We start from the raw sequence: 10,851 nt of genomic DNA on the forward strand, positions 1-10,851 counted from the left end.
TTTTAAAAAAAAAAACTGTCAAAACTGTCAAGAACTCTTAAAGTATCCTGAGCAGCTTTAATACGAAAAGAACAAATGATTAAAATGTGACGTTTGATTTCACTTAAGTGAAAGTTTAAATGTCTAACAAACCTAATAATTATGAAAGTTGAAAGTCATTTTTTTAGATGTTAGACTTCTGCAAGATAGTGGTGAAAAGAGTTGATTATAATGTTGTATTAGTTGTTCATTACAGTACGTCCATTAAGCCAGGATTTCTCAATCCTGATCCTGGGAACACACTGACCTTCATGTTTTACATGTTTCCCTGCCCCAGCACACCTGATTCAAAGGAGTGGCTCGTTTGTTGATGAGCTGATCATTAGAATCAGGTGTGCTGGAGCGGAGAAACATCTCAAATATACGGCGCAGTTGGTCTAAGGGTCAGGATTGAGAAAAACTGCATTGAACACTTATACGGAAAGGTTATCCGAGAGCTAATAGCTTAAAAATTATGCATGTAAGGTATTGAGATATCTAACATATTGGATAAAATAATTATAATAAAGTCATTCGAAAAAGAGTACGGAATATAAAGCGGGACGGAATTGTAAAAGGTAATCGCTGTAAGTGCATGAAGTCTATGGCACGGTGCCATGAAGTCCATTAATAGTTTCCAGATTAAGCCTTTATATGCTGTATTGTCTGTATATGTATGATAATGTATATATCACACAAGGCAAAGAGTTTTATTACTTTTATTTTGTCATCTGAAACGGTTCATTGATTAATTATTCTGCAGGAAATATGTACATGATAGTGCCGTTTTTCTTTTTATTCTCGTCTGAAAACCTGTGTAATTAAAAACGGCAAAAAGCAGCAATAGGTTTAAAATGGCTAGTAGAAGAAATAGCTGGAAAGTGATTTGTGATATGGCAATTAGGTAAACGCATTAAAATTCCTAATTATAATACGTGAATACATCATTTTTATGTTGAATTCTAAATAATGAAATTAGCATATAAGAGAGGCTGCAATTAAAGTGTTCTATTTGATATTGTTTCATGTGCTATTGCAATAAGCTGTCAGAAAGATTACCAGTACATCATTTAGCTCTAATTACAAGTGAACAACATTTATAAAACATCTGAGTGTTAAGAAAAAAAAAAAGTGGTATCACCACTTGCTAATGCTCGTCTGCCAACGGCACAAAAACTGCTGCGGTCAAATAATTGCAGTTATTAAATCCCTGACCGCACTGGTCGGGGTCAACCGCTCTCTACAAAGTCATACCTTCCATGCACCATTATTCACCTGCCACCATTATTCACCATGTCAAGGTCAAGTCGCTCTGAGACAAAGACCTCTGTGTTTGCATCGGCTGGATGTTTTTGTAACGTTTGGAAACGATACCAAAAATAAGTGTAGGAATGGAAATGAAAACAGATGGAACAGATTTATCTGTTTTGGATTTATACGGATTGGATTAAGGAGGAGTGTGTGTGTGTGTGTGTGTGTGTGTGTGTGTGAGCATCATGCTCACACTTGTGTTTGACCGCAGGGGTTGGATCATGACGACTGACAATCACACCGGCCCAAATCCTCCGTCAGTCTGTGATGAAGCGTGAGAGCAGACACAGACCGTAGAGGTGCAGGGGTCGCATGTTTCTTTCATCTTCATCTCACTCGCTTGATGAGAGAACAGAGTGAGAAGTAAGAAGCTGAGGGGGTGAGTGATTTTTTATTATTATTATTATTATTATTATTATTTTATTTATCCATTCATTCAAATTCAAGTGCTCAGAGGCAGTAGTTTAAGAATCTCCAGAAAACCTGCTCCTCTTATTTGTCTGCCTGTCTTTCTCCCCCAATTAACACCAGCGTGCTGCTTCTCTGTCACTGCCTTTTTGTTCTGTAAATGTGATTATTCACATAAAACCGCTGGCTCCTCTGCAATTTCTCTTTCAAACGTCTCACTAATCATCTCGGCCGATTGGGCAGAGCCGCTTCTCCTTGGAAACTAATAACAAGCTGGTGGTATTTTTAGTGACATCAGAGAGTGTAGGTGTAGCCAAAGTCAAGTTGATTAACAAGGCAAAATTAGAGTTACTCATCCTCCTGACATTTAATACAGGGCACGTTGGATACTTAAAGCCGCAGTACGTAACCTTAACTGATTTTGTTGCAGTTATTATACAGAAACAAAGTCACATTACTTTTGTGCCGTGAAGTGTAACTAAACTGTTAAGCATTCTTTTCAGGTGCTTTTCAGGTGCTTATGAAAGTAATGTTATGTGTTGATCCAGGTGCAGATCTTCACAGTTTAGTATTGAAAATAGAGGGTCACCATGGTAGCCCCTCAGGACCTTCGGCGGAAGGAGGTTTCTCTGCTCCAACCCACCTGATTGAAATAAATGGCTCGTTATCAGGCTTCTGCAGAGCTTGTTGATGAGCTGGACATTTGAATCAGGTGTGTTGGAGCAGGGGAAACATCTAAAACAAGCAGGGCAGGGGTGAGAAACACTGGTGTAATGTTTATACACCAGTATTATAACACAGTGTTAAGTTGCCCTTCATGTGTCTTCTCCTGTGTCTCCTTCTCCTCCACCAGCCCGAGCTCCTTTCCTTTTCAACTCCCCGTGTGATGGCGTTCCTGCAGCAGATGCGGTCCCCTCGCCTCTCTTTCATCCAGACGGTCGGGTCCCTCTTCCTGGGCGGCTTGGCCCTCATGTCCCCCCACTGGTGTGTGGGCAAACAAAAGGTGCCCAAGCCTCTGTGTTCGCCCACCAAGCACAGCAACTGCATCCCCGTTCCCGGCATCTCCAACTCCTCCAGCATCATGTTCTCCTGGGAGACGGGCGACGACCGCTTTGTCTTCCCGACGTTTCACACTGGCCTCTTTGTCACCTGTGAGGAAAACATCTACACGGACACGTGGGGTGAGAGATGAGAGGAAAATGTGTAGAATCCTTAGACACATTGTGAATCTTAAAGGTCCAGTGTGTAACATCTAGCACGGTGCATTGACAGGGATTGAATATACTGTGTATAATTGGTTTGAATTAAAAATTGTTTGGTTTTGACAACCTTAGATAAGACTTTATATTTATATATAAAGGACTTTGCTGTTTGGAGGCAGCCATCTTGTGGTACCATACAAACATCCCAGGCCTAGCGAGAATGCCCACGCAGTTTGGGGTCAGAAAACGTCCCAACAGGTAAGCGAAGAGCATGAATGTCCACGATCCTCCACCGAATCTTTCTGAATATGTTCTTTCGTTGCCGATTAAGGACCACGAACAATACCTTAATAAATGAGTACTAGCCAACTGAAATATTCTGCCTGACCCAGCTTCCAAAGATTGCGTAGATGATATTAGCAAGTGGCTAGATATCCAGTGATTCTTACCTTATAGATAAAGCTAGCACGTCCACGCGAGAAAGGAACGTTTTTAGCACACCATGTTTACTTGTCAACGCGCTAGCCAGCCGGCAGCTAACTACAAGCTAGCTACGTCCAAGACCACAACATAACTTTAGGCAGCATAGGGTTCATATACACATTTCTGTGAAATCCAAGCTTTTCATCATAATCTAACAGAAAGAGCTGATAAATGATAACTTACATGAAATGAAGTGAGCGCTACTAACACGAGCCTCTTTGACTGCAGTAGCATCAGCACAGTCTTCTCTTTTTAATGCTTGGAGTCACAGACGATGTCTATTTGGGATGAGATCGTGTAGGGATTCTGAAGAACTTGACACCAATGCTGGTTGTATTTTCACAAGTTAATGGTAGGAGTGTTTTCTGACCACAAACTGCGCCCACATTTCTGTGATGTAGCTCTCAAAAGGGTCTATAGCTTCAGTAGTGGACAACTAAATTAAGACGAGCGACATATTTTCTTGTATGTAAAGGCCTCTGTTTGTTAAGGTTCTGGTATACTTCCACGCACAGCGTGTGTTGGGTCCGCATGCGCACTGTGCGCATGGCACAAATTGCGTCATCTACTCGCAGGCTGTCCAGATTTTGGAGCCGCGAACTGCATTAAACTGAACTTCCGCCCCAACATCTGGTGTAGTATTAAGCCCCGCTCAACAAGCAGAAAAACTATTTCTCTGCTTCTTTGGTAGGAACGCGTCCTATTCCCTGTGTCCAGATTTGTACCGCCACCCAATGGTGAAGTGAGATACTACAGGACCCTGGGCCTTTACAGTCTCACCACTAGACGTCTTTAATTCCTACACACTGGACCTTTGGGACAAAACGTGACACAAGTGGACAAATACCTGAAGTGATAACCACATGTTTTTTACCAGCAGGAATGCGTTTAATGGGTTTTTACCGGCTTACTGAGTAACCACTCGAACATTATCACTGAGGCCTACAGTGTTGTTGTTGTTTTTTTTTCTGACTCATTTAGAACAGAAGCGGTGACGTAACTGCACTGGTGCAGGACAAACTGAATAATACGTTCAGGGTTTGATGACTGTGCGTGTGTTGAAGGGTGAACCCAAGGTGAGATGAGATCAACACAACGGTGGCACTCGTGTGGCGGACAATGAAATAGGTCACCAGAGGGGAGGAAATGCAAATTGTTAATATGAATTGCGCTCATAGACGTGTGTGTTTGTGTGTACGCTCAGTCCAAAGAGGATTATTATCAGTGTGTGTACAGCTCGCTGAGATTTAGACTTCAACAGCAGGACTCAATTATGGATTAGGAACCCAGAGAGAGAGAAAGGTTAATAGGATTCACAAACATCAGCTGGGGTTTCACTGTCTCATATGCAGCTGATTTGCTGCTGATTTTAAGGATTGACTCTAAAATGATACTGAAGTTCAGACAAAATGTACTTTTCGTGAGTTACTTACATGGACCAACCTTGTGTAGTTGCTAAGAGATTGTATTTTATAGTGGATCATTTGTTTTTCACTAATGTTGAATCATAGTATGCATCCTTAACTCAATGACTGGCTCGCTGCACATTATCTCGCTTATTATATGACAACTTACAAAAGAAAAGCTTAGTTGAGTTTAGTGCAAAACCTTGATTAAAAAATATATTAATAGTGCCTCTACTAACTGAAGCAGTGTGTCAGGTTGTATGGGCTTGGAACTGCTTCCATAGCAACCTACTGCACTGTCCTTCAGGTCTGTGTGCTTTTCAGAAGCATGTGCTTCTTCTCTGTCGTCCATTCTCTCCTCGTCTTTACTCATTAAAAAACATTTCAGGGATGGAGGGAATACTTAAACCACTCATCAGAAACTGTCCTCGTGAACAATTGTATCGTTCTTTGACAGCAAAATAACATTAACATCCATCAAGCATTTGAGCAGAGTATCTTAAAGGTATGTTTGTTTAGTAGTCCTTGTGGTTTCTGCTCACAGTGACAGATTAACAGTAACCCTTTCAGTGGATTTATGTGTGTTTGCAGTACGAGCTCAGCAACAGTCTTTTATACAGAGATAACAGACTGTCAGATGTTTAAGATCTGGGTTTTAAAATCGACAGTGATTTTAAATTGGACCGTCCACTGGCTGCCTGTGCAGTTTAGAGTTCATTTCAAACTTCTGTTTTTATTTGTTTTTAAATCCTGAGCTGCTTCATCCTTACCCTTCATCCTGCTCCTGCAGATACCAAAATCTAAACGGAGGCTCATAGTGGACAGAGCTTTTTCGGTCGCTGCGCCGAGATTGTGGAACAATCTTCCACAGCATGTTAGACACGCCCCTTCACTGGCCACTTTTAAAACACATCTTAAAACCCATTTTTACTCTTTGGCTTTCCAGTATGAGACGTTGGTGTTTATCTTTTTTTTAATAGTTTTATTTCAGCCGTTGTTGTTTCTTAAAGTGCTTTATAAATAAAGTTGGATTGGATGTTGTAATTTTCCAATCAGAATCAAGTTTTTAACCATGTAATAATTAAACTGTAACAATGGATCTACTTGTTGGTGACAGGTGTAGTTACAACCCAAAAACTATTGGGCTTGTTGTTTATTTTCTCGTTTTGGTCCACTCTCAGTCCTCCAACATGTGATTTCACCTAGAAAAAAAGCATTTGAATGTTAATGTAAACCGGTTATAATTTGAAAGTATTTTCTCTTCCCTTGTCTTCGTCTGCTTGTGCTTTGTTTCTCTTCATCCGGTTTCCCTAAGTCGCAGCTTGTTGAGCCTCTGTAATTGAGAGCCAAATAGGATGCTGTGATTATTGCAGCTGTCATGTAAACACACTGGTAAACAAGCCACACAGAAGCTTAAGAGGCTTTTTTTGTTTTTCTGCTGCTGCAGTCGGCTTTCTCTTAGGGGTAAAAAAATAAAAAAAAAATGTTGTCGTGAAAACAAAAAACCCTACATTTGGAAAGTAATGAGTGAACTTAAAATGTGTGAAGGGTTTTTTCTGTAGAGCTCAACAGACATATTTTATAATCTCCCATCAGGTTCATCGAGGCTGTTATTCAGACGTTTGGTTTTTGCATTGGTTATTTCTGATGATGCTGACTCGCCATCTCTACATTAAGTACATTTAAATATCACTGCAATCTCTTACTTATCGCCAGCTGAGGTCTTCACCCTGGGCGTTCCACATTCAGTCCTTCATGTAAGGCTGCTGTATTGTCAAACAAGGTTATTCTACCTTGACATTTGTCTCTTGATTTCCAGAGGAGAAGTGTCGAGGGTTTTACACTTTGACTCCTGGATCTGAAAAAGGTAAATGGATTAATGACTGGCTCCTGCACTTCTGTGGGCACTTAGTTCTTCCATATCTTCATCATCTTGTCTTGCCTTCTTCTCCTCCCTCCGCAGCGATGATGTGGCTGTCGCTGTCCTTGGAGCTCATGTATGTTGGTCTGCTGCTAATCAGCTGCACGCTGCTGTCTGTGCAGTTGTGCATCAGGGCCTGGTTTCCCTCCACACAGCGCTGGGGTCAGCTCCTCAACGCCTTCGCGGCCGTCTTCACGGTCCTGGGAGGTACTTTTTTATTTTTTTAACTTAGATAGTTAGTTAGACATTTGAATAAATGAAAACTGTTAGTGCCTAACTTTTAAATGTAAACAAATCTCTGTAATGGTCAAACCATTGTCAGATGAGTTCACACATGAAGGACAGTGAACATGCAGCGTCCAAAAATGCATGGAGAACACAGAGGTGTTTTTTTACTGAAGTGCTTGAGGCTCACACTCCTGTCACATCCGTTATTACTAAGCAACCAAAAACTTATAAGCGACTGAGATGACCAGCCTCAGCACAATAAACTCGGAAAAGAAATATGCTGACCCGTGTGTGTGTGTGTGTGTGTGTGTGTGTGTGTGTGTGGAGGTTCAGAGTCAACAAATAACAGTTTCATCTACTTCTTTGGTCCAAGCATCAAAAGTCGTGCCGAAATATTGAGATATTTTCATCTTGATGTGACGTGGACGCGCCCAGAAAAGCACGCATGCCACAGTGGATGCACATTAAAGCCACGTTGCTCTTGTTTGTGCAAGGATCTGACACATGGTTTCATAGAAATGAGTTATGCATAGCTATGCATGCAAACGATTGATTCTATATCAAGGCCGACAGAGGTATGCATAAGTAAAGTGAGGCTGACCACAGAGTGGTTCTGGTTTTTTATGTCATTGAACGGTTGCATGAGATAAAAGCTACTTGCTCCACACAAACGCTCCCTCCGTCGGGTCTGATAGTATTGCTTGACATGCTGTTTTCAGATGGACACAGCATACATATAAATAATGTTACATCTTTTCTGTTCATGTTTTCTGACTAGAGTTAAAACTAACGATTCTTTTCATAATCGATTAATCTGTCGAATATTTTCTCGGTTATTCGAGTAATCGTTTGGTTCAGAAAATGTTGATCAGTGTTTGTCAAACCTGGAAATGATGATGTTCTCAAATGTCTTGTTTTGTCCTCAAATGATTTCTTTGTTATATGGAGCAAAGAAACCAGAGAATATTCACATTTAAGGAGCTGATCAAAACAATCATAAATCTCGTTTTAATCATGAGAAAAGTTTCAAACCGATTCATCAACTATCAAAATAGTTGACGATTCATTTAGTGATCGATTAATAATGGAGTAGTCGTTTCAGCTCTACGACATAAGCAACAAAAATTAGCAGCTTAACTGACAAATTCAAGCCAACTGTTCACGTCTTCTGTCTCCTCAGGTCTGCTCGGCATGGTGGGTCACATGATGTTCATGCAGGTGTTTCAAACTACTGTCTCCATGGGACCGGAAGATTTCAAACCTCACAGCTACGGCTACTCCTGGGCATTTTAGTGAGTTTAGTGACCTCAGTTTCTTTATGAGCCGAGCAGTTGGAAACTGAGGCTGCTGCAAACAGGTTTAAGTATGACTGAAAACACGTTCAGCAGTTTGATGTGCTAATTCCTTTAGTGACTTTAGTGAGTAGCACAGAGGTGGTGCGAGATCTCATTGGTAAGCATAATGTAGAGCAGGGCTCTCCAACTCGAATGACCTGGGGACCACAGAGCATCTAGTCTGGTCACAATAGATCACATTATTATGTCATGTTGTCTTAATAATGATATTTGTGACATCATTTCACAGAATTTGTTTTGATATAGAATCATACACAGTTCACAAGAAATCAAACATACAGAAATAACTTGATATAACATGGTGGGCCCAATTTGAGACCTCTGATTTGACCTCTACAGTGTTTTGGTAATGACTCAGAATTCCTCAAGGGGGCGATAGAAGTTCCACACTGGAGCTTCAAAGCTTGGGTCCATAATTTGTTTCTGAAACACTTTTTTTTATGTCATTTGTTAGAATTTTTTTCCCTTTTTATTTCCCAGACAAATTCATTATTTCTATATTTATTTGATAATTACTTGTTGTTTACAAAGCAAGACAAGGATGACGGGTTCAAAAGAAACGGAAAAATGAAAGAGAGCATAAACGAAGTTGACAGCTTGGGTAATAAATGTTGACCTAATCCGGATTGAAAAAATTCCAGTGGTTTCTCCAACATTCATGTTGTTAAGATGGAGCAGGGAGGATCCTCCTTATAGATCGTCATGGAAATCTTTTATATCTGAAATGGTAACTATGTGAAAAAAGAGACACATTTATTGATGTTATGATGATGTGAACAGATAAGGATTTTTATTAAAACGAAAGGAAAAAAAGCTGTTTCATAAACCAATTATGGTCTATGGTCAAAAATACTACCCTTATTCTACAGTACTAATACAAAGCTAAATGCTAATCGGTGAAGTAGTCCTTTAAGTCAAATTCAGAATGGACCCAATACTTGTATTGACATGTTATTTTAACACAAGAAGAAAGTGTTTGGATAATTCTGTCTCTCCGTCTTTAGTGTGGCGTGGTTGGCCTTCACCGTCTGCATGTCCGCCGGCGTCTCCACTCTGAACAACTACACCAAGAAGGTGTTGATGGTGGGACCGAGGCGTAACTCCGGCCTCAACACCTGCAGCTTTAACATCGTGGGGCTCCTGCCGCCAGCTCCATACTACACCCCCCCAAACACAGCCATCACCCTGGTGCGTCCCCCGTCTCCCCCACAGATCTCCCACCTGTCTCCCTACTATGAGCCCCCACCGGCAAAGGTACCGCGCTCCATTCCGAGGCTCACACACTCACATTCTCTGCCTCTCCCCGATTCTGATGTCTTCCCTCCTCCTCCCTCCCATCCAGCTCCTGCGTCCCCGCACCACCGCCTGTCCCTTCCCTCTCCGTCCGCTTCACCCACGCCATCCGTCTCTGTCCACGTGAGGCCTCTGGGACACCAGGAGAACCAATATGACTCAGAGGAGGACTACAGCCCACTTTGAACGAGCCATCCATGCCGAGGTTCTGCCAGCTCTGCACGGCAGGTCAATGTTTGTGACGGTCTTGTCACGAGTTTTCATTTTCACTCTGTTCCAGTGAAGAAATGCAATATAGATGCAGAGATACGTGCTCCATAGAGAGATCACACAACCTATAAGCTCAAACATGACGTCAGTGCAGTGACAATGTAGTAATAGTACACTAATCATTTTGTAATGTTATGGTAATACCATTTTTAGCTCTAATGCAGTTTCCAGCTCGGTAATAAAAATTGTAATAAGGCCAATTCTTGGGATTCCAACAGAGGAGATAATACATGAATAGAGTAATGTTATTTCCAAAGCAATGGCCAGGTAAAGAGATTTACTATAGCCTACAGTTCACATGAAAATATCTGACAATTCTAATGAATTATGACTATATTATAAAGTTTAAAGTCACCCTCACAAATTTTCTAATTATAACTAGATGATTACTTTAGAAAACATATGGTTTTGCTCTCATTTTCAGCCCCACTATATTGCACTATATCATGTACATTTACATACATACACACATACTTAGAAAGTACATCTATTATTTCCCATTTCTTTAATTTAATGTCTTGCACATGTGAATGTAATATTACGTTTAAAAATCTTACAGCAAATAAGTTAGAGTCTGTTTTTAAATGGTTTTAAATGAAGTAATGATACTAATAATGAGGATGATGAGTAAAGAATCCACTAATGTGTGTTTCTACTTTGTTATATTCATTCATGCCGTAGAAGCAACGGGCAAAGATGATCATAGAAACGCTATAATATATATATAATATAAAACATTATTGGACAAACTTTTGTAATCCTTTATATTTACTGTATGCGAATTCGATGTGATCACCAGACTCAGCAAAGGAAAAATAAACAAACCGTTGCTTTTTTTAAAATCAAGTTTTAATATTGTAGAAGTCATTGTTGTCCATACTGAGAATTAAAAAAAAAGGGAGGGGGGATAAATCATAAGAAGGAGAACATATTTACATGTAATATCAGACTTTAAA

The 10,851-nt window shown here is 40.5% G+C and overlaps 1 protein-coding gene across 1 annotated transcript; it reads left to right on the forward strand.

Moving 5' to 3' along the window:
• The first annotated feature begins 2,546 nt into the window (after positions 1 to 2,546).
• Positions 2,547 to 10,081, forward strand: LOC131475366 (germ cell-specific gene 1-like protein). The gene is made up of 6 exons (XM_058653442.1): positions 2,547 to 2,918; positions 6,648 to 6,695; positions 6,792 to 6,956; positions 8,158 to 8,269; positions 9,337 to 9,586; positions 9,675 to 10,081. Exons 1-6 carry the CDS (start codon positions 2,555 to 2,557, stop codon positions 9,750 to 9,752), a joined length of 1,017 nt encoding a protein of 338 aa, XP_058509425.1. The 5' UTR covers positions 2,547 to 2,554; the 3' UTR covers positions 9,753 to 10,081.
• The last annotated feature ends 770 nt before the right edge of the window (positions 10,082 to 10,851 follow it).

Source organism: Solea solea, chromosome 16 (genome assembly GCF_958295425.1).
Source record: "Solea solea chromosome 16, fSolSol10.1, whole genome shotgun sequence".
Classification (NCBI taxonomy): Eukaryota; Metazoa; Chordata; class Actinopteri; order Pleuronectiformes; family Soleidae; genus Solea; species Solea solea.

Coding starts and splice junctions, on each gene's coding strand:
- LOC131475366 (XM_058653442.1), top strand. CDS start 2,555: ATGTGTCTTCTCCTGTGTCTCCTTCTCCTCCACCAGCCCGAGCTCCTT. Junction 2,919..6,647: donor CATCTACACGGACACGTGGG/GTGAGAGATGAG, acceptor CTTGATTTCCAG/AGGAGAAGTGTCGAGGGTTT. Junction 9,587..9,674: donor ATGAGCCCCCACCGGCAAAG/GTACCGCGCTCC, acceptor CCTCCCATCCAG/CTCCTGCGTCCCCGCACCAC.